This window comes from Anomaloglossus baeobatrachus, chromosome 3, assembly GCF_048569485.1.
Source record: "Anomaloglossus baeobatrachus isolate aAnoBae1 chromosome 3, aAnoBae1.hap1, whole genome shotgun sequence".
NCBI lineage: Eukaryota > Metazoa > Chordata > Amphibia > Anura > Aromobatidae > Anomaloglossus > Anomaloglossus baeobatrachus.
Window position 1 is genome coordinate 635,359,161 of NC_134355.1, and position 24,291 is coordinate 635,383,451.

Below are 24,291 nucleotides of genomic sequence, written 5' to 3' on the forward strand. Positions count from 1 at the left end.
GATTCACTCATAAAGGCATTGTGAAGCGGTTAAGATATATCAACAGAGACTTGTTCTTCCAGGGGGCTCAGTGCCATTTCTTCCTCCCCTTCGCTGCTGGCCATGTCTCTTACGCGAGAGTCCATTTTTTTGTGCACTACGTAGGAGGTACCGCTCCATAAATCACAGGTCTGTAAGTTGCAAAAGCACCGTCCCTTTACCGAGGGGAGACAAATTGTAGTGTGAGGGTCTTAGTATATGAGTGGCTTACTGTCAGCTCCTTCAGAAGCCAGCAATCAATTTACAAGATGCAGTTCTGTATGATGGCCACTAGAGGGAGGCAGTATCCTGCAGATGGTTCTGCGTGAGATGCACTATATTGTTTCACCCACTAGATGTCTCACTTCCTGCTTCCCGGGGATCCAGCAGTCGGGCAGTTTTCAAAGAGAGAAAAAAAAAATGGAGTTTTCCCGCCCAGAAATCTCTCTCAGTCCTGTGTTAGTGTTTAGCATGCAGCTTTCTCTGCCCTCCCGACCTCCAGCACAGGACTCTCTTCAGCACAGGTGAGGGCACTACTCAGAACAGTTTAGGGGTGGCAGAGGGACACCAGTGGGGACCTCAACCAGCAGTTCAGTGATCTGTGCTACCCGAGGGGGGGGGGGGGGGGGGAACGGGGGTCACCCCGACCTTCCCCTGGTCCAGTCTCTGGCCTCAGCTCTTAATGGCAGGCTCCAGCCCAGCACTGCTGTTTTCTGTCTTCCTCACAGTAATCTGGCCAGAGCGAGGGATATCAGTGCAGTCTCCACAACAGGAGTCCTGGGTCAGGGGACCCTCCGGTCTCTACCCCAATGCGTCTCCCAGACCCTCAATCTGTCTCTCACCCAGCTTTTTCTCAGGGAGTCTCTTGCAGAGGAAGCTATTCCCCAGCAGCTGTGTCTTTGGGGTGTTGGATGGGCACAGATCCGTCTCTGATTCTTAGTATGATCTCTTGCAGGTGCAGGAGCTTCTCACCACACGTCCTACATCCTCAGCGCCGGAACAGGAAGTCGTCATAAACCAGTGTTTTAATCATTTAATCCTCTGCTATTGCTGGGTTTTTCGGTGCATGGGCGCTCCTTTCAGTGACTGACAGCCTTCCTTGAATAAGGGCACATAGAGAGAGCTGTCTGCATTGATAGCAGCGCTCAATGGACTGAAAAGCCCAGCAATAGCAATTAAGTACCGTATTTTTCGGAGTATAAGACCCACTTCTTTTCCCCCCAAATGTTGGAAGAAAGTGGGGGGTGCATCTTATAGTCTGAATGTAGGGCATGGCTGCGGGGAATGAGGGTGCTGCGGTGGAGCGGGTCATCGCGGCATGAGCAGGCTGTAGCAGCGCCTGCCGTGACCATGTAGGCCCGCTCATTTCATATGCATCCTCCCGCCTATCATCTCTCAGCGCTGAAGCCGGCGCTGACAGGTGGGCGGGATGATGGGCGGGGGATGCGCGCATAGTAAACAGCCGGCCCGCGTGATCACCCGTGACCACTACAGCCTGGAGTGATCATGTGCGGCTATATTCACTGCCCCCCGCACATCATCATTAGCGCGGGGTGCAGTGAATCAGTATACACACCCGTCACCGTTCAATGCAGTATCACAACGTCCTCATGTCTGCCAGCCGCTGCTGTGTGTGTGGAGACTAGCGGTGTGCACAGCAATGACGCCATCTCTGTGCTCACCGTTCTCTACACACGTAAGTGGGCAGCAGACAGGAGGACATCGCGATGCTGCAGGGAACGGTGACCGGCTCCACGAGTGATGCTGCTGCAGTGAGGAAAGAGGAGTATAAATGTTTATTTTTTTTTTGTGTGCCACAGGATGCATGACATATAGCAGGATGAGGGTATATAGCAGGGCGAGGGCCGTATAGCAGGGCGAGGGCCGTATAGCAGGGCGAGGGCCGTATAGCAGGGCGAGGGCCGTATAGCAGGGCGAGGGCCGTATAGCAGGGCGAGGGCCGTATAGCAGGGCGAGGGCCGTATAAGCAGGGCGAGGGCCGTATAAGCAGGGCGAGGGCCGTATAGCTGGGCGAGGGCCGTATAGCAGGGCGAGGGCCGTATAGCAGGGCGAGGGCCGTATAGCAGGGCGAGGGCCGTATAGCAGGGCGAGGGCGTATATACCAGGATGAGGGACACTAATTATATACATACAAGGATGGAGATTCTATACGAGGCAGGAGGATCATTACCAGGATGGGGTGCCTTAGTAGAGAATTTGGTGACATTACCCCCATAACAGTGTCAGCAGCAGATCCTCGCCCCATAACAGTGTCATGACCACATTTTTTGCTTAAAATTTCTTTTTCCTATTTTCCTCCTCTAAAACCAGGGTGCGTCTCATAGTCCGAAAAATACGGTAAATGATTAAATTGAAACTACTGGGTTAAAACAAAAAATATATATATATTATCCTGCAGATAATGGAATTAAAGCTGCCCAGCATTAGAGCCGGCTGTCAGTCAGCGCCGGGGACGGTTACCTCTATGACTGAAAGCCGAACGCTGCCGGGAGAAATAAAAATCTCTTCTTCCCAGCAGCAGGGCACTCAGTGCGGCCATCAGAGGTTTGAGAACGCTATTAACCTGTAGATTAATCCCATATCTGCAGGTTAATAGCTTTTATTTCTTTACCTAACAGATTGCCTTTAAAAACACAGGTTATACTGAATCTTTTCTCACAAAACTATATAAATCAGTCTGCTCTCCTCCCACTGCTCTATAACACGGGGCCTGCATATTAGAGGCCATTTTTACAGCGACAGGTTCCTTTTACTAAATTTGGCGCAGTCATGTGCTACCACAATGTTATATTATAGAAGTCCCCTCTGTGTCACAACTCACCTTGTATTTGTCGGCCTCGTTCTTAGACTGCAGGAAATGTTTGCTCATCTCTTGTGTTAGAACAGACACTGGGTTATCAACCTGAAGAGAAACACATTTTTGGATTAAAGACCAGGAATGGAATCAAGATACATAGAATATTCACAATGTAAAATTACAGCAACATGACCGGGGTCTGAGCTCTGACCGCTGGGAACCGCACCAATCAGTAGAATGGGCAACTTATATCTTACTCACTTGTGTAGCACCATTAACTTTTATCCCGGCGTCTTCGCCTTCCACCCCATTCATTCCCTGTGGGACTGCTGAGCGCTTTGATCAGCTTTTCCTGGCAGCCCCATAGAGAATGAATGAAGACAGTGTCACGCATCCAACCTGCAGGTGCATTTTTTTCTTTTTTTTTTTTTATATTGAAAAAAAGTTACCCACTGGTGATAAAAAAAGAGAATTTTGTTACTTACCGTAAATTCTTTTTCTTATAGTTCCGTATTGGGAGACCCAGACCATGGGTGTATAGCTTCTGCCTCCGGAGGACACACAAAGTACTACACTTAAAAGTGTAGCTCCTCCCCCTGAGCTTATACACCCCCTGGTGAGCCAGTCCTAGCCAGTTTAGTGCAAAAGCTGAAGGAGAATAGCCACCCACAAGTAGAACCGAGTAAGAACCGGAACAACCGGAGACTCTGTCCACGACAACAGCCAGTGATAACACACGGAACAAGAAAATTGCCAACAGGCAACAGGGAGGGAGCTGGGTCTCCCAATACGGAACTATAAGACAAAGAATTTACGGTAATTAACAAAATTCTCTTTTTCTTTATCGTTCCTTTGGGAGACCCAGACCATGGGACGTTCCAAAGCTGTCCCTGGGTGGGAATAAACAGAAAAACTAAGAAGTAGGCGGAGCCTAACTTCACAAGTGGGCGACAGCCGCCTGAAGGATGCGTCTGCCCAAGCTCGCATCTGCCGAAGCATGAGCATGCACTTGGTAGTGCTTTGAAAAGGTATGCAGGCTAGTCCAAGTGGCAGCCTGACAGACTTGTTGAGCCGTAGCCTGGGGCCTAAAAGCCCAAGAGGCACCGACAGCTCTTGTCGAGTGTGCTTTGATCCCCGGCGGGGGAGGCACCTGAGTACTCTGGTAGACGTCCAAAATGGTCGATCTAATCCAACGGGCCAAGGTCGGCTTAGAAGCAGAGAGACCCTTGCGCCGCCCTGTGGTTAGCACAAAAAGAGAGGTGCACCGCCTAAGCGCAGCGGTGCGAGACACATAGATCCGGAGAGCACGCACCAGATCTAGAGTATGCAGCGCTTTCTCAAAGCGATGAACAGGAGCCGGACAGAAGGAAGGCAAGGAAATATCCTGGTTAAGGTGGAAGGGAGAGACCACCTTAGGAAGAAAGTCCGGAGTCGGACGGAGAACCACCTTGTCTTGGTGAAAAACCAAAAAAGGTGACTCCGAGGAGAGCGCAGCCAAATCAGAGACTCTCCTGAGAGAAGTTATGGCAACTATAAAGTCTACCTTTTGAGAAAGACGATACAAAGAAACCTCCCTAAGAGGCTCAAAGGGGGGTTTCTGCAATACCGTGAGGACCAAATTAAGGTCCCAGGGATCCAAGGGCCGCCGATAAGGCGGAATGATGTGAGACGCACCTTGCATGAAGGTGCGGATCTGAGCCAGCCGGGCGAGACGCCGCTGGAACAGAACTGACAGAGCTGAGACTTGTCCCTTGAGAGAGTTGAGGGACAGTCCTAGCTGCAGACCGGACTGTAAAAAAGACAGAAGGGTCGGCAACGAAAATGGCCAAGGAGAATGGCCGGAAGAGCGACACCAGGACAGGAAAATTTTCCAAGTCCTGTGATAGATCTTGACGGAGGAAGACTTACGGGCCCGAGTCATAGTGGAGATGACTTCAGGAGGAATACCAGAAGCCGTCAAAATCCAGGACTCAAGAGCCACGCCGTCAATTTGAGTGCCGCAAAATTCGGGTGGAAAAACAGACCTTGCGAGAGCAGGTCTGGACGGTCCGGAAGATGCCACGGCATCTCCACGGACAGTTGGAGCAGGTCCGGATACCAAGCTCGCCTGGGCCAGTCCGGTGCAATGAGGATGACTCGACGGCCCTCCATTCTGATCTTGCGCAGGAGTCTGGGCAAGAGAGCTAGAGGGGGAAACACGTAGGACAGACGAAACTGGGACCAGTCTTGAACCAGAGTGTCCGCGGCGAAGGCCTGAGGATCGTGGGACCGAGCCACGTAAACCGGAACCTTGTTGTTGTGACGGGATGCCATTAGGTCCACGTCCGGAGTGCCCCACTTGCGGCAGATTGACTGAAACACTGCCGGGTGCAGAGACCACTCGCCACCGTCCACGGATTGACGGCTGAGATAATCTGCCTCCCAGTTTTCTACGCCAGGGATGTGGACTGCGGATATGGTGGACTTGGAGTCCTCCGCCCATTGAAGAATGCGTTGGACCTCCAACATTGCCAGGCGGCTGCGTGTCCCGCCCTGGTGATTGATGTAGGCAACCGCTGTCGCGTTGTCTGACTGGACTCGAATGTGCCTGCCCGCCAACAGGTGGTGAAAGGCTAGGAGAGCTAGAAGCACAGCTCTGGTTTCCAGCACATTGATTGAAAGGGCTGACTCGGACGGAGTCCAAGTGCCCTGAGCTCTGTGGTGGAGATGTACCGCTCCCCAGCCGGATAGGCTGGCATCCGTGGTGAGAATCACCCAGGACGGAGCCAGGAAGGAGCGCCCTTGGGACAGGGAGAGGGGTCGAAGCCACCACTGAAGAGAGGTCCTGGTCCGTGGCGACAGAGCCACTAACCTCTGTAAGGAGGAAGGCCGCTTGTCCCAACAGCGGAGAATGTCCAGCTGCAGAGGACGCAGATGGAACTGGGCAAGGGGAACCGCCTCCATGGAAGCCACCATTTGACCCAGCACCTGCATCAGGCGCCTGAGGGAATAACGGCGGGGCCTCAGGAGAGAGCGCACCGCTAGCCGGAGAGACTGCTGTTTGATTAAGGGCAACTTCACAAGTGCCGGCAAAGTCTCGAACTGCATCCCTAGGTACGTGAGACTCTGGGTCGGAGTCAGAGTGGATTTGGGAAGATTGACAATCCACCCGACTTGGGCTAGGGTGGCGAGAGTGAGCGAAACACTCCGCTGACAGTCTGCGCTGGATGGACCCTTGACCAGAAGGTCGTCCAGATAAGGAAGCACTGCTAACCCCTGGAGGTGCAGGACCGCAATCACTGCCGCCATGACCTTGGTGAATACCCGAGGGGCCGTGGCTAACCCGAAGGGGAGAGCCACGAATTGGAAATGATCCTCTCCTATCGCAAAACGTAACCAAACGCTGATGTGACACTGCGATTGGCACATGTAGATAGGCATCTCTGATGTCGATGGACGCCAGGAACTCCCCTTGGGTCATAGAGGCAATGACTGATCGCAGAGACTCCATGCGAAAATGCCGCACCCGGACATGCTTGTTGAGAAGCTTGAGATCCAGGATGGGCCGGAAGGTACCGTCCTTTTTTGGAACTAGGAAGAGATTTGAGTAAAAACCTCTGAACCGTTCCTGAGCGGGAACCGGGACAATCACTCCGTTTGCCTGCAAGGACGCCACGGCCTGCGATAAGGCGGCGGCCTTGGAGCAGGGGGGGAGTAGAGAGAAAAAAATCTGTTTGGAGGGCTGGAAGAGAATTCTATCCTGTAGCCGTGAGATATGATGTCTCTCACCCACTGATCGGAGACCTGCTTTAACCAAGCGTCGCCAAAGTGGGAGAGCCTGCCACCGACTAAGGACGTGGCTGGAGCGGGCCGAGAGTCATGAGGAAGCTGCCTTAGTGGCAGAACCTCCTGCGGTCTTCTGCGGACGCGCTTTTGGGCGCCAGTTGGATTTCTGATCCTTGGCTGAGTTAGCGGACGAGGCGGAAGGCTTAGAGGATGACCAGTTGGAGGAACGAAAGGAACGAAACCTCGATTGATTCCTACCCTGGGCGGGTTTCCTGGTCTTAGTTTGTGGCATGGAAGTACTTTTCCCGCCAGTAACCTCTTTAATGATTTCATCCAGCTGTTCCCCAAACAGCCGGGAACCAGCAAAAGGGAGCCCAGCAAGAAACTTCTTGGACGAAGCATCTGCCTTCTACTCTCGAAGCCACAAAATCCTGCGGATAACAAGAGAATTAGCTGAATCCACCACAGTGCGGTGAGCAGCCTCTAGCATGGCAGACATGGCATAAGATGAAAAGGCTGAAGCCTGAGCAGTTAAGGTAACCATCTCAGGCATAGATTCCTTGGTGAGGGAATGCATCTCCTCTAGAGAAGCAGAGATGGCTTTGAGAGCCCACACTGCTGCAAATGTCGGGGAAAACGCGGCCCCCGCAGCTTCATACACAGATTTGGCCAGAAGGTCAATCTGACGGTCAGTGGAATCCTTAAGTGAGGTGCTGTCAGCCACTGACACAACGGTCCGGGCTGAGAGCCTAGACACCGGAGGGTCTACCTTTGGGGAGTGAGACCACTCCTTGACCACCTCAGGTGGAAATGGAAACCGGTCATCAGAACCACGCTTTGGAAAGCGTTTGTCAGGGCAGGCCCTAGGTTTGGTCACAGCAGTCTGAAAACTAGAGTGGTTAAAGAACACACTCTTCACTCTCTTAGGCGAGGTAAACTGATGTTTTTCTGCCAAAGAGAGTTGCTCCTCTGATACTGGCGGATTGAGATCCAGCACAGAATTAATAGAAGCAATCAAATCACTAAGATCTGAGTCACCCTGAGAGAAATCGATGGGATACATAGCTTCCGAGCCCCCAGTGAGGGCATCCTCCACATCTTGAGAGTCAGCTCTTGAGACAGAGCCGTGGGATGGGGAGGGGGAGGAAACCCTGCGCCTTCTCTTAGAAGTACGGGGTCTGGGATCAGATGATGAATCCTCCGTGAGCTCTGATGGACGGAGGTCAGAGGATAGGAGTCCTCTGTCAAGAGTATTAGAGGCACCCTGAGAGGGGGGCTGATGCATATTCATCAAAGTCTTGGACAAAAGTCCCATGGACTCAGCAAATGACTGGGATATGGACCTAGAAAAGGACTCTACCCAGGCCGGGGGTTCAATCACAGGTGCAGCAGCAGCCTGAGAGACCACTGGGGGTGAGACTCCAGGCTGTGGCACCGCCAAGTTAGAGCAACCATCACAGTGTGGATAAATGCTCGGCTCAGGCAGCAGGAGCTTAGATGCAGTGCATGCAGAATAAAGCTTTGGAGCCTTGCTCCTTGTGTGAGACATGCTGCTGGAGTGGGGGCTTTGCAGAGAATGAACCCCAGGGAGAATATACAGAGGTCCACAACCGGAGACCGGCTGTGGCTTACCAGACCGCTGAGCGCGGTGTTGTGTGCTCTCCAGATCCCGAAGCCCGGTCCCCCAGAGCGCAGCACCTCAGCAGAGATGCAGAATGCAGGATGTCCCAGAGCAGAGTGAACTCTGCCTGAGAAATGGAGGGGGTGGGACTAGGGGCGTTCCTATAAAAGAGCGGGAACTGGAGGGCTAGAGAGACCTGTCGGGAAGGAGGGACGCCCCAGCAGTGGGGAGTGTCCCTCTTCAGTGTAGAACGGCCGCCGGGAGGAGCCGAACCAGTCCCTCTGCATGAGTGACATGCGAGGGCAGGAAAACGAAACTAGGCCTCCGGCGAAGCCGGGGCCTAAATTTAAGCGGCGAGGCCGACAAGCAGGCACCATCGGCGCGGTTCTCAGGCAAAAGCTGGAGAACCCGCCGGTAAAGTTAAAACAATCACATACAGCATACTCTCCCCTTACAATAAAGAACCGGGACCCCCAACATAAACGTCTCAGGTACTTAGCTGCTGAGACGCAGGGCCATGTCCCTGGGGATGAGTGCTCCGGTCCAACACAATCCTCAAGGGGCTGTGGATGGAGACCGGACTCCTGCCAGGCATGGAGACCGTGCTGGCTCCCACTTCAAGCCAGAGCCCAGAAGGGATGGTGAAGGAGCACGGCATGTAAGGCTTCAGCCTTGTAAATCAACCTTAACAACAGCGCCGACACAGTGGGGTGAGAAGGGACATGCCGGGAGTCCAGACATGGACCCGCTTTTCTTCAAACTCTTTCCAAAAGTCAAACAATCAGATGAGAATGCATGTGTGGATGTATGACCTCCTGACACAAAGCGATAAACTGGCTAGGACTGGCTACCAGGGGGTGTATAAGCTCAGAGGGAGGAGCTACACTTTTAAGTGTAGTACTGTGTGTGTCCTCCGGAGGCAGAAGCTAAACACCCATGGTCTGGGTCTCCCAAAGGAACGATAAAGAAATTACCAGTTCTGATGATCAGTGGGGAATCGGCGGTCGGACACCCACTGATTAATAAGTTACCACCGATTCTGCAGAAAGGCGATAACTTGTTTTCACCAGACAACCCTTTTAATTGCCCTGTGTTTAGTCAATATCGGTGATTACTCATTACAAGAAGCCTTTGTATATAATCTTCCCAGAAGAGTCTCCATTAGATTGTTCTCAGTCCAGCAGTCACAACTGTAATCTAAAGCCGTAGCACATGATCACCACCTGTCGACATCCACGGCTCTTCTTCTAATTAGCCGGCCTACCGCGACATCGTTGTAGTGTGACGCACAAGTGACATAACCGCGCCAGGTCGGCCAATCAAACCGCGGATGCCGGGGGTTAGAGGTGGTAATGCAACAGTTGGAATGGGACGAGCAAATCGATTGGCACAAGCCCAAGTCTTCACGGTTACAGCCAACAATCCGTGTAGTTAGATGCGATGCTGCTGTCCATCAATCCTATACTATTTAGCAGTTTTGTAAGAAATGGGCACTGAAAATTGTAAAAAGTCAGTCATGGGGAGTTGAAACCCTCATGTAATGACAGTCATATTACCTGTATGTTGAAATGGTCAAGGATTGTGACGAGTTCTTCCTTCTTAGTGGAAACCAGTGAACCTTAAAAATAAAATATTTGACTTTTGACTTTTAAAAATAAAAAAAATATAAAGCCCTTAACGACCTTTGACATACAACAATGGTTGTGTCCCTGCCTTTGATGCAGGCGCGGACACCGAGGACGCAGATTTAATCAGCCATCATGTATCTCTGACAGTGGCAGTTAACACCCCCCTTTTGCCCCATTAAAAGTAAAACAAGCAAAAAAAAAATAAAAAATAAAATGTTTGGTATGGCTGTGTTCATAACAGTTCGATCTATCAAAATATAAAATAAATTAAAATGAATGTTTTTTTTTTGGCTGATGCAACTTTGTAATAGAATGCAATAACAGGTGATATCAAAACATCGTATCTACCCAAGATGTTATCAGTAAAAACAACAGCTCAGGGCGCAAAAGACAAGACCACATAGAGCCCCAGACCCTAAAAATTGTAAGCGTTGCGGGTCTCGAAGAATGTCAACTAAAGCAAAAAAAAAAAAAAAAATATAAATAAAATAAATTTATTATATATATATATATATATATATATATATATATATATATATATATATATATATATATATATATATATATATATATATATAATTCTTTTTTATCCGAATTTTTTTTTATTCACCACTTGGAAGAAAAAAAAAAAATATATAGATTTATATATATATATATATATATATATATATATATATATATATATATATATATACGCACGCATACAGTGAACAGGGCAACTAAAAAAATTGAATTGCACTTTTTTTTCAATTTCACCACACTTGGAATGTTTTCCTGATTTCACGTGCATCACTTCATGAAATGGTGTCATTCAGAAATATAACTTGTTTCACATAAAAAAAACAAGCCCCAATATGGCTATTTGGTCGGATAAATAAAACAAAAGAAAACAAAAAAAAAAAAAGTGTACAGCTCCTAGAAGAAGGGGAGTAAAAAAACAAAGTGCAAAAATGGACAATTGCTGGGGCATGAATAGGTTAAAACAAGCGCAAAGAAAAAAAAGTGGAGCACTTCTGTGATTGGGCCCCCCTTCCACCCCTTTTGGAAGTGTGTGTGTGTGATTTGCTTCTCCTGCACCTGTGATGTCTCCACTTAGTGGGGGCTTAGCTGTATCCTGCTGAAGTAGTAGTTTTTGGCCTGGGCGATGTACACACTGCAGCCCATCTTTGCTGTAAGTAATGCTTAATTTTTGGAGGATATATATATTCCTCTTTTTGTTGCTATTTTTATATTTAGTGTAGGGACCTACAAGCATGAGGTTCCCGTGATGAGGGCTGTAGGCGTCCGTTTTATGGCCATAATACCAACTAAAACCTTGTTTTTTCGTACAGGATACAGCCACGTCCCTTTCTTTTGGGCCTTGCATATTAGAGTTCCTGTCCCTGTATGGTGCCCAGATGGAGTACAAATTGGCAGCCCGCCTGATCTAATAGTATGGGGGTCGCCTAATAGGCTGCGGGCTTGTGACTGTTAATGTGCATGTGTGAACAGCGCTCTATGCAAGCAATCAGTGTGCAGTTTTACCAACCAGCAATGGCCCCTTCCATTTTTTGGAAATGTGTGATTTGCTTCTCCTGCACCTGTGATGTCTCCACTTAGTGGGGGCTTAGCTGTATCCTGCTGAAGTAGTAGTTTTTGGCCTGGGCGATGTACACACTGCAGCCCATCTTTGCTGTAAGTAATACTTAATTTTTGGAGGATATATATTCCTCCTTTTGTTGTTATTTTTATACCCCCCTTCCACCCCAGCCAAAAAAAATAAATGTAGTCGCCAGGTGGAGACATCACTCTGTGAAGCCATTTCTGGCATAAGCCAAAGAAAGGTGCCGACAGTAGGAGAAAGGAGGAGGAATATGGAAGGAGTGTAATAAGTGCAGCCCCTGAATGCAAGTCCTCCAGGGAGTAATACATGGTGTACATTCAGTGCAACTCTTTTGTTAATCTGAATGGGGTTTGTCATGCACTCTGCAGAAACAACCCCGTTCATGTATTCGGGATCGTAGCTACAATCCTGCGCATGTGAACACAGCATATAGGATGGAGTGTACGGCGTCATGCTTGTATTTACCTGTGGAGCTTTTCAGTTTATAACTGCGACCGCCATCTACTGTCAGGCGCTGCTGCACAATAATTGAGTCTCCATAAACCTCGCCTTTGAAGGCATCGTTTCCTCTGTTCCGTAATTTGATGGAAACATCGGCTGAGCTGCAAAACAAAGACTAGATGGTAAATATCTAAGTGAACTGCAAAACCTACACACAAACACAGAATATATGACTGTGAGATAGTATAGTGACGCATCAGGGATAACAAGCAAGAGCCAATCCAGTAATGAGCTGTAGGACTATGACTTCTCCCAGAAGAATACCAGACCCCTCAAAGAATATACCTACAATTTGTTGAGCAATTTCTCCTGAGTACACAGATACCTCATATACGGTAGAAATCTACTATTTGGGTGCCCAGCAGGGCTCGGAAGAGGGAAGGAGCAGCATTTGACTGCAAAATTGTCTGGAATCATTAGCAGAAGCCATGTCTCATTCAGGGAGACCTTAATGTGCCTAAACAGTGGAGCTTCCCCACAAGTGACCCCAATTTGGAAACTAGACCCCTCAAGGAATTTATCTAGATGTTTGCTGAGCACTTGTAACACCCAGGGACTTCACAGAATTTTATAACATTGAACTCTGAAAATGAAAAAAAAAACGGATTTTGGTGTACTCACCGAAAAATCGTTTTCTCTTAGCCATCATTGGGGGACACAGGACCATGGGTCTTATGCTGCCTATCCATAGGCGCCTCCACGGACGGTGGTACACGTTTATCAACACAGGATTGTACTGCGATGCTACTGATCTGAGTAACGGCGCCATGGATCTGCATGCCTTATATATCTTTATTCTAACAACCTCCTGATGAACCACATATAATGTGTGGGGAAACGCGTCGAGGTGGAGACTACTATAATCCATTATAAATGGTCGGCGGTGCACCTTCTTTGAGGGACTGTATATCAAACGCCTTGTGACCCAATCTGGACACTTTCTTGGATTATTAACTCCTGTATGTGATTTACGTCTCAGCACCAAATGTGCCTGAAAAGAACATTCAGAAAACCTGAAAGTTAAGTTTGACTTGGCGTGATTCATCAATGTCCGTTTTGTGTACTTTAATGTATTCATTGTCTAAATTCTATCAATTTGTCATTACATTATGTATGTAAACCCTGTTCATGATATTCAAGACCAGGGGTGACCTGTACATTTGTTATTTCTGGAGACAAATTGATGGTGTGTGGTCTTTCATTATACACTAAATGGTGTGGTATCATAAACTGTTTATCTACTTTAATAAAGATTGAAAATATTTTGGGGAAGAATTGGTTGTTGTATACATATATTATCGCCTAGGCCTAGAGCCATTTTTGAGATTTACTATCCATAGGAGGACACTAAGTAGATGCAAAAGACATTAGCTCCTCCTTTGCAGTATACACCCCCTGGCCGGGCCAGGCAACCTCAGTTTTAGTACACAAGCAGTAGGAGAAAAAAATAGTAAGAACTTATCTCAACGGAGGAACATGAGAAAAAAGTCATAACCAAATAAAGGTACTGAGAGAACCAAGGACCAACAGGGCAACAGGATGGGTGCTGTGTCCCCCAATGATGGCTAAGAGAAAACGATTTTACGATGAGTACACAAAAATCCGTTTTTCTCTGACGCCTCATTGGGGGACACAGGACCATGGGACGTCCTAAAGCAGTCCATGGGTGGGAAAAATAAAACAAAGACAACACAACCCAAGGACGAAGAACCAGTCCCAGACAGCCTGGAGCGCCTACTGAGAGAGGTGCTCTACTGCCATTTGCAGAATTTTCCTACCCAGATTTGCCTCAGCTGAAACCTGGGTATGGACTCTGTAATGCTTTGAAAAAGTATGTAGGCTAGACCAGGTCGCAGCCTTACACACCTGTTCCACTGAAGCCTGATGCCGAATGGCCCATGAAGCGCCAACTGCTCGTGTGGAATGAGCCCGCAGCCCACTAGGAATGAGCTTGAGTTGCAAGCGGTAAACTTCTTGGATCGCAGAGCGAATCCAGCGAGCCAGAGTTGCCTTTGAAGCTGCCTGTCTCTACTTAGGCCCCTCAGGAATAACGAACAAAGAGTCCGTGAGACCTGCCCTTTAAGGGAACTGAGAGCCAACCCCGCTTGCAAGCCAGACTGCAGAAAGTCAAGAATTCTGGGGATGGCCAGAGGCATAGGCTGGACGTTAGTTTCCCTGCACCATGAAAGGAAGATTTTCCACGTACGGTGGTAAACGCGGGATGAAGCAGGCTTTCGGGCGCTGATCATGGTGGAGATAACCGCGGGGGAGAATCCCGCTCTTGTTAATACCCAGGTCTCAATGGCCTTGCCGTCAGCTTCAGGGCTCTGGAGTTCTGATGGGAAATGGGCCCTTGGGTCAGCAAGTCTGGGATGTCTGGAAGGCGCCACGGTGCGTCTGTGAGCATTTGTACTAATTCGGCGTACCAGGCGCGCCTGGGCCAGTCCGGTGCTATCAGTATCACCGGGACTGCCTCTGCCTTGATCTTCCTGATTACCCGCGGCAGCAGGGGTAGAGGTGGAAATATGTAAGGCAGGTGGAAGTGGTGCCAGGAGCAGACTAGAGCATCCGCGCCGATGGACTGCGGGTCGCGTGACCTGGCTATGAACGCGGGTACCTTTGCGTTCAACCTTGAGGCCATTAGATCCACGTCTGGTGTACCCCAGCGAGTGCAGATGTGTAGGAACACTTTTGGGTGGAGAGACCACTCTCCGGCGGCCAGGCCTTGGCGACTTAGAAGGTCCGCCGCCCAGTTCTCTACCCCTGGTATGTGTACCGCTGATATCACTGACCCCGTCGATTCGGCCCAGCTGAGGATCTTGTGGGCCTCGAGTTAAGCCGCTTTGCTGCGGGTGCCCCCCTGCCGATTGATATAGGTTACAGAGCTGTCGCATTGTCCGATTGGACTCAAATCTGACGACCCGCTAGCAGAGGGCAGAACGCCCTGAGCGTGAGGAAGATCGCGCGGATTTCCAGGATGTTTATGGGTAGGGAAGACTCCTGGGGCGTCCAACGTCCTTGAGCAGTGTGGTGTCGGTACACTGCTCCCCAGCCTAGGAGGCTGGCGTCCTTGGTCAGGACCAGCCAGTTCACTGGGAGAAAAGATCTCCCCTTCGATAGGGATGAGGACCGAAGCCACCAGCGGAGTGCATACCTGAGTGAAGGCGTCAGGTGAAGATGTTTGTCCAGGGAGAAGGGGCTCTTGTCCCAGGCAGCTAGAAGGGCTAGCTGCAGTGGGCGGAGGTGCAGTTGAGCAAAGGGTACTGCCTCCATAGCCGCCACCATCCTGTCGAGCACCTTCACGCTGAATCAAATGGAGCAAGTCGGAGGACGTAGAAGGCAGCGTACCGCTTGTCAAAGAGCGATCGCCTTGTCCTGAGGGAGATAGATCAAGCCCCGACAGGTGTCCAGGTACATGCCCAGGAAGGTGATGGATCGTGATGGGACCGGGGATGATTTGTCTAGATTCAGTAGCCACCCTAAGCGGGATAGGGTGTCCACGGTGATCTGTACGCTGGTTGAGCAGTCGCGGAAAGAGGGGACTTTGATGAGGAAGTCGTCCAAGTAAGGGAGAACGACTACTCCCCTGGCGTGAAGGATGCTCATGGCGGCCGCCATGACTTTGGTGAAGACCCTTGGTGCGGTGGCAAGGCCGAAGGGTAGGGCTACGAATTGAAAATGGGAGTCCTGAACTGCGAAGCGGAGGAACTTTTGGTGATTTGGGGCGATGGGTGTGTGCAGGTATGCGTCCTTGATATCTATGGAGGCGAGGAATTCCCCTTCGACCATGGATGCAATAATGGACCTTAGGGACTCCATTCTGAATCTCCGTACGTGCACATGTTTGTTTAGGTGTTTGAGGTCCAGGATGGGTCGAACTGACCCATCCTTATTGGGGACCACAAAGAGGTAGGAATAAAAATCCCTGAACTTCTCGTCGTCCGGGACAGGTATTATCACTCCTGCTGTTTGGAGCGAGTGGATTGCTGAGAAAAAAGCCTCGCGTCGTTTTCGAGTCATTGGGGGGTTTGAGAGAAAGAACCGACTCGGGGGTCGGGTCCGAAATTCTATGTGGTAACCGGAAGACACAAGGTCTCGCACCCATTTGTCGTCTGAGGCGGCAGCCCAGATGTGTTGAAAGAGCCACAGTCGACCTACAATGAGTGTGTCTTCCGGGGTGCCGAAGGAGTCATGAGGGGGGAAAACGAGTCTCCCTAGCCCTGGACTGTTTCGGTCTAGGCTGCCATGACGAAGTGGGTTTCGGGGAGAGCTGAGGTCGGTCGGTCCCTGCGTAGTCCGCTGCGAGTGGCGGGGCAGAGCGGGATGTCGACCAACCAAATGAGTTCAGAAAGGAGCGGAACGAGGACTGTGGACGTCTGGTGAAGGTCGTCCTGGACTTCAGGTGGGGGAGGGAGGTACTCTTTCCTCCCGTGGAGTCAGAAATGAGCTTGTCCAGACGTTCGCCAAACAATCGGTCTGGAAAAAAGGGAAGGCCCGTGAGAGACTTCTTTGAGGCAGAGTCCGCTCGCCATTGTCGGAGCCAGAGAGCTCTACGGATGGCTATGGTATTTGAGGCGGCAAAAGCTGCGCAGGTAGCAGCGTCAATGGAGGCCTGCATGAGGTACTCCGCCGCAGCGGCAATTTGAGCTGTTACCTCTGTGAAAGTATGAGGGAGCTGGGATTCCTCAAGCGAAGTGTTAAATGATTCTGCCCAGACCGAGATCACCTTTGCGACCCACACAGAGGCAAAGGAGGGCGAGAGGGAGGAACCCGCAGCCTCAAAAGCAGAGCGGGCGAGGTGCTCCACCTGTCTGTCTGTTGGGTCCTTGATGGAGGAACCATCGGTTAAAGACAGGAGCGTCTTTTGTGGCAAAGCGGGAGACCGGGGGGGGGGGGGGTCGACCGAGGGCGGATCGGCCCAGCCCTTAGGGGCAGGTGAGACAAAAGGGTACTGGGACTCCATGAGTTTACGGTTACCGAAGCGCCTGTCAGGCTTCTCCCTTTGCTTTGTGAGGATATCCTGAAACTCTGGGTGATCAGCGAAAACCCTTTGGGGTTTCCTTGCCCTCTTAAAGGAGACTGCATGGTCAGTGGTAGTGGATGGGGGATCCTCCACATGCAGAGTTTGGTTGATTGCTGCTATAAGGGAGTCTATTGCAGTTTTATCATCTGGGGTGGGTGAAACCAAGGAATCATCCTGGTACAAACAGCATTCTCCCTCCTCCGACTCTTCAGAAGCCGTGGAGCGTGTGGGAGAGCCTGCCGTGTGCTCCCGAGGGAGAGCCATGGGGGCCATGAGAGAGTGCTGGAGACACCCGGCCGTGTGCTCTTTTTCTGATCCCTGCAACCGGTGAAGCATGTGCCTGGATTACCTTAGAAGGACCCTCCATAGGGGTATCCTCAGGCTGCGTTCCGTCCAGGGACCCAGAAGGGTGTGGAGGACGACATTGCATAGCCAGCACCAGGTTCTGTGACAGTTTTTCCATGAATTGGGACAGAAACTGTGCCCATTCCAGTGGGCTGGGAGCCCTAGGCTCTGGGCTGACTGTTGCGGTGGTGGTGGCGGGGGGGTCTTGGGGGGCTATAGGGGCACAGGACTCACAGAGAGAAGAGGTGTGTTTACGTGGTAGCTCAGCGTGGCAGGCAGTGCAGGCTGAATAATAGACTATGTGGGCCTTAGCACTCTTAGTACCCTTAGAATTCTGCATGTTCCTAATAGGAGTATGCCAGGAGGGGGAGCAATGATCTGCAGAGCTACAAGTGAAGCAGTGGGAAGCAAGGATTGTATTTGCTTCGGTGTACCTCACCAGAATCAGCCGATGGCCCTGCGTCCTCAGGAAGGAGTAAGCCCGCTCTGTGGAGATCTTCGCGTGCTTTCCTAGGGAAAGCGGGGCTTATTGCGGCCCGCGGGGCTTACCGCTAAAAGAGCGCCAAGAAGAAGTCAGTGTGCCCCCCTGCTGTCGGTAGTAAAAAACGACGGGAAGGGAGCTTCTGTGACAGTTTTTCTTACCCTCCCTCCAGTCAGCACACAGCTCGCCACCGGCAGATTATCTCTGTAGGATTCCCTGCAATCAGCAAGGGACTCCCCCTCCTCCAGCCAGCACGCAGCTAGAGGGAATAAACACTGAGTTCATGAGCCCTGGGAGCCCTCCCCCCGCCACCGGTAGATTATCTCTGCAGGATTCCATGCAATCAGCAAGGGACTTTCTCCTCCTCCAGCCAGCACGCAGCTATGGTGGGAATAAAGACTGTAAATTCAGTAGTCCTGGGAGCCTTCCCTGCATCGTCTTTCTCCCTTTGCCCGGGAAACCGTTCAGGGTGGATCTCACCTTAACACTGCCTCAGTCCAGGCAGTGGAAATAGAGTCAGCTTTCTGTGTCCGGCCACACAGGTACAATGTATCAACTCAGAGCCTGCAAAAAGGAGCTGAGGAATTGTGCCTCTGCCCTGGGCTCTGGAAAATTGGTGTCTGTGGAACCCGTCGTCCAGTAAAAGGCAGCCCAGGATCCAGCGTCGCAGGAGGGGGTACGTGGAGGCGACACTCCGCGTTCCCGCCCATTGATGGTATTGGGAGATCGGTCCCTAGGGGAAACAGTCGCCCTCAAAAAAAAATAACAAAACCTTGAAAGGATGTGCCTCCCACAGACACCAAGCTAAAACGGAGGTTGCCTGGCCCGGCCAGGGGGTGTATACTGCAGAGGAGGAGCTAATGTCTTTTGCATCTACTTAGTGTCCTCCTATGGATAGGCAGCATAACACCCATGGTCCTGTGTCACCCAATGAGGCGTCAGAGAAATACATTTTAAACCACACAAATGTTGCGTAAAACGTCAAATTTTTCAAATTCACTAGAGTAACAGGAGAGACGGTACCATACAATTTTCTGTCCAATTTCTCCTGAGTACGCCTGTGTGGTTGAAAACTACTTTGGAGGCACAGTGCAAAGTGAAGAAGAGAAGAAGCGCCATATTAGAGTGCATATTTAGTTGGAATGGTTTGTGGGTATCATGTCACATTTACAGAACTCCTGGGAGGTGCCTGAACAGCAGAAACCCCCTACAAGTGACCCAATTTTAAAAACTACAACCCACAATGAATTCATCCAGGGGTGCAGTGAGCATATTAACACTACAGGTGTCACACAAAATGTTATACTATTGGGCAGGGAAGAAAAAAGAATTACATTTTTACCACTAAATAATTTTAACACCAGATTTCCAATTTTCACAAGGTGAATAGGTAAAAAAAGGCCCCATAATGTGTTACACAATTTCTCCAGAATGTGGCAATACCACACATATGGCAATACAATACTGTTTGGCCACATACCAGGTCTCATAAGGGAAAGCACACAATTTGATTTTTGGAGCACAGATTTTCCCAGAATAGTTTGCTGATTCAATATGCAGAATCATTACGTGCCAGAACAGAAGAAACCCTCCTCAAGTGACCAAATTTTGGAAATTACACCCCTCTGGAAATTCATGTATGGGTGCAGTTACGATTTAGTCTCTGGAAAACACCCATGGTGTCAAACACTGTGACTGTTGCAGAATTAAAAATTGCAAATAAGTCCTTTTTGTGCCCAGTACATTGTAGTGCCCGTATATTGTGCCCAGTTGGTGCTTCTGTAAACCTGCATCCCATATATTTAAGCGAGCTCTCCTCACTACAACAATGCAAAACATGTGTATGCCAACTGTGGCTTAGGCACATTGTGGGGTTCAGAAGAGAGGGGGGCATTTGGATTTGAGAGCACAGATTTTGATGTAAAGTGGAACCTTGGTTTACGAGTAACCCGGTTTGTGAGCATTTCGCTATAAGAGCAAAGCTTGCTGTATATTTGTATACTTCATTTACGAGCAAGCTTTGCTGTACGAGCAAATACTCACCGCACACACTTCCGGTTCTGTACTTTCACCGCGCTCTAACCCGCTCTTGCAGTCCGCACAAACACGCACGCACACATTATGCTCACCTTACCTTCCGTTCCATCGCCGGCCTCTTGGTTCTTGTAGTTCGCCGGTACAGGATGTGTATCGGGTAACCATCACTACGATGGAGGAACTTCCGCTGTCAGCCGCTTCTCAAAGGCAGCGCGCTGACCAATCAGAGACAAGCAGCTCATACTTTTGACGTCTGCGCTCTGGCAGCGGACGCGATGGTTAACCGATACACATCCTGTACCATCGAACTACAAGAACCGGGATGCCAGCGATGGAACGGAAGGTAAGGGGAGCATAATATGTGTGTTTGTGCGTGTGTGGAATGGCACAATAAGGGACCAGGATGGGACATTGAACAAGTTGTGGAACGAATGTCTGAGTTTGCATTATTTCCTATGGGAAATCTTGCTTTGCTAGACGAGTAACTTGGTTTACAAGCACACTCAGAACGGATTGTGCTCGTAAACCAAGGTTCCGCTGTATTTCTTTTTTTTTTTCAGGGCGTGGGGGGAGGAGCCATAGCATTTTTCAAGAGCCTTTTTGCTTCCAGTAATGCAGAAGTCCCTTATATAAACACTAACCGATGATGGACCTGAGTTGGGACGTGTGTTTTTGTGGATTTAGTTGAATGCTATTTGTTGGGGATTTTGGTGCAGAATATTTTGGATCAGTTCACATTTATCTTGTGCTCTATGCTGAGCACTTACATTGGAATTTTCATCTACATATCTAAAATACGTGATATCCACGATGGATCCATTCACTAATGAGACAGCACTTACTCCGGACTCCGTTTGGCCTCTGTTAAGCAGTCTCTGTCTTTTCAAAGGTGAACAAGACTCTTGATGACCGAACTTTTGTGCTCGCCTAAAAAGAGGGGTAAAAATATGGACACCACCGGACCACAGGCCAGATGTGAGGACAAAGTGACTCCCTCTGCCTCATTAAAGTGAATGTTCCGATGGGAATTTTGTCAGAATCACGAGATTTAGAGTATGTGCCCACGATCCGCACATGCTGGACGCAGCGTGTCTTCCCTCGTGGAGACGAGAGTCTTCTATGCAGGAGACCGCAGCTGCCCGTGTCCACTATCATGGTTTGGGGGGGCGCATCCTGTTCCTGCACGATCACCTTGATGTACATTTACGTCAATTTGTAGGCACGGCTTCCCGACAATGGCATAAATGTACGTCAAATTTTGTAAAGGGGGTTTAAAAAAAAAAACCCTCACATTTGGTTGGTCATTATGGCTCTTTCAGATGATATAGAGGGGTAAATATAATAAATATATATGTCGAACTAACCAGTCTCTTAGTGTCACATCTCCACCGGAGTCAACTTCTGCTTCAATCACCAGACGCCGCCGCGTCATCACTGTGGGCAGCGCTGGGGATGAGGGAGCAGTCAGTGGCTCTGTTGGGCGCAGGCTCCGCTCATATATTAGGCTGGGTTTCACTAGGACCTGCAGTACCACTGGTTGACTGTGGTGGTGTGTTTCTTCCGACTGGAGTTGCTATCTTTCAGCTGGGGCCAATGGGAAGGCACCACACCCCTCTTATGCTTTCTCCCTTCTGCTGGCAGGTGCAAGACATAGTCCTGTAACTCCCTGTTAGACTCTGGTTCCTTGCTGTTTGTTTGGTTTCCCATATATTGACCTTAGCTTGACTACCTGACCACTCTTCTGCCTGCCGTTCCTGTACTTCGCTGCTAGCTCTGCTTTTGACCCTTAGCTTGTTTGCCTGACCACTCTTCTGCCTGCCGTTTCTCTACTTTGCTGCTAGTTCCGGTTTTGACCCTTATATCTGACCACTCTCCAGCCTCACGAATTTTGTCCCTGTTCTACCTTCTGGATTTGACCCCGCCTGGTTACTGCTCTCTCAGGACCGCAGACTTCCGCGGGCAGCGATCACCTGGGCCCTGTCTTAATTACAAATCCCTGTATAGGGGTTTGAAGGGTTGTGGGTCCCGAGTTCCTGCTTTGTGGACGGTTGCCTCTATTCCTGTTTCACCAATCCTGAGTCTGTGGCTCTAGGCAGGCATCACACAGTCATATATTCACTAATTTCGAACTTACAGGGAAATAAACAGAATTGTGGGTGAATTTCTTTTTTTTTTTTATCTGCAGGGCATTGTTTCCTCAATTTGGGCCTCACTGGTGATCCAGTTATCTGATTGATTTTGGGTCAGCGATAAATGGCTACACCACATCCATGGTCATTACGGGGTTAGCCCTATGTTGGGTATGTGCTGCCTGTATATACTTGGCTCTCCTAGTACAGATAAGCGGATGCACATGACAGCTGACGTGAATGACATATTTAGGAAAGCGTCCAACACTTACGTCTCTCCATCCTTCACGAAGCCTTTGATTGAGGTCCCTCTGTTAGTGATGGCAGCTTTCCCACCCAGTCCTACGATAAGAGCCGTCAGAACAGCACTTTTCCCACCTTTACAACAAAAAAGAAATAATGGAATCAATGTGACCCTCATACACCTGAGACACTGTTTGGCTACATTTGGCATTGTCATTACCGGAGGCGGTCACCCACAAGGCTCATATTAAACCGCTTATACAGTCATATAAGCCCCTATATACATCAGACCTGTAGAACAGATTTTACTAGTTTACTTTTGCATAAAAACAGTCTTATTACATATGCTAATTAGGTCCTCCGTTCACTGATCTGCCCCTCCTATTAGTATCCGCTCCCAGCACTGCCTGACTTCAACCACAAGCTGTGCACACACCGACACTGCAGGAGCAGAGAGCATATACAGCAGGGGTCGGGAACCTATGGCTCGCGAGCCAGATGTGGCTCTCTTGATGGCTGCATCTGGCTCGCAGACAAATCTTTAATATTAAAAAAAAAAAAAAAAAAATGCTGTTTTTCCGGTTTTTGAGACTTTTTTTCTCCCAAAACTGGGAAAAAAAAAAATAGGGGTGCGTCTTACAAACCTGATATGTCTTACCAAGGCGGCAGTGGTGGCGCAGGGTCAGAAATACTGCGGGCTCGTGGAGTGTCGCGGCGGTGAGCCCATGGTCGGCAGACTGCACGCTACTTTGAATCGCCCGCAGATGAGATCGATTTCAAGAAAAACGGCCGTGGAGGCGGCGTGTGCGCAGATAGAACTCCATAGCCATTTTCTTGAAGTCCATTGCGTCAATATGCGCACATGTCGCGGCCATCTTCTTAAAGTCGATCTCGTCAACTGCTAAAGATTCAAAGCACCACGCCAATAGATGAATGACGCCTGCCGCCGTGACACCCCACAAGCCTGCAGCAGTGTCACTGACCCTCTTGAGCCACGACACTCCCTCCCCCGTGCCCCCAGCATCGCCTATCCTGCCTCCTGTGACCTCCTGAGCAGCTCCACCTCCGCCGCTCCCCCCTGGTGAGTATGGCTCTCATGGAATTACATTTTAAAACATGTGGCGTTCATTGCTCTCTCAGCCAAAAAAGGTTCCCGACCCCGGATATACAGTGTCAGTGTGAGTGCACTTACATCCCCTTCCCTTGTCTGCAGTGTCTGTTCACTGCACACAATAATAAGGGGGGGGGGGGAACTGGGATGAGAGAGCACCCACAATGACACTGTGTGCACGCTATCCGGGCTTCTGCAGTGTCAGTGTGGACGTGCAGAGCTGGAGAATCACTTTACAGAGCTACGTCCTGCTGACTGTTGCTCTTTACATTCACTGAGAACTTGCCGAGCCTAAGAATCGTAGCAGATTCTTCTCTGTGAACAAGAACATTTGTATTTGCAGAACCTTGAGGGACTGAAGCAATGTGACATGAGGCTTTATGTACAGACCCTGCGGGCTCAGCTGAGGCCGGCACCAGCCACACAGCAGGCACGGATCCAAGGCAGGGTCCACGTGTCCAAGGTTATTTTATTAATGATTGTTACAGTTGGAAATCAGCAATGTCACCACTAACACTTACTTCCGTTGTTCCCAACAATGAAGTTGACATTTGGTCCAAATTGGAACGGCCCCAGCATCGCATGGCACATGAAGTTCTTCAGGGAAATACTTTCAATAATGCCAACTTCCGCGGTGCTCTGCCGAAACACAATCACATCAGCACAGAACAAGCTCCTTCATACAAAGCCACTGTCTACAGAAACGTCGTTAGTGTGCACTCACTTCATCTGAGTATCCACCGCCGCAGCCAACGACTGAGCTCAGCGGATCATCTCCATCAGCAGAGACCGCTACACCCAACAGGAAAGACCGTGGCAGCGGTGGAAAAACAGCGTTGGACCCGGGGAGGGTAAGTAATACTACGCTAGGTTTTTTTTCCCCCTACAACTCACTGTATACAGTCCTGCTCATCATTATTGGCAACAATGAAGTTTAAAGGGAACCTGTCACCGCTTTGTTCAGAATT

At 49.7% G+C, this 24,291-nt stretch overlaps 1 protein-coding gene across 1 annotated transcript in view; it reads right to left on the reverse strand.

Moving 5' to 3' along the window:
• Nucleotides 1-24,291, reverse strand: part of SMC6 (structural maintenance of chromosomes 6) — a 224,032-nt gene that overhangs the window by 179,431 nt on the left and 20,310 nt on the right. The window contains 5 exon segments of the mRNA XM_075341130.1: nucleotides 2,861-2,941; nucleotides 9,779-9,840; nucleotides 11,919-12,055; nucleotides 22,242-22,347; nucleotides 23,845-23,962. Of these exon segments, the coding sequence (XP_075197245.1) occupies nucleotides 2,861-2,941; nucleotides 9,779-9,840; nucleotides 11,919-12,055; nucleotides 22,242-22,347; nucleotides 23,845-23,962 (504 nt within the window).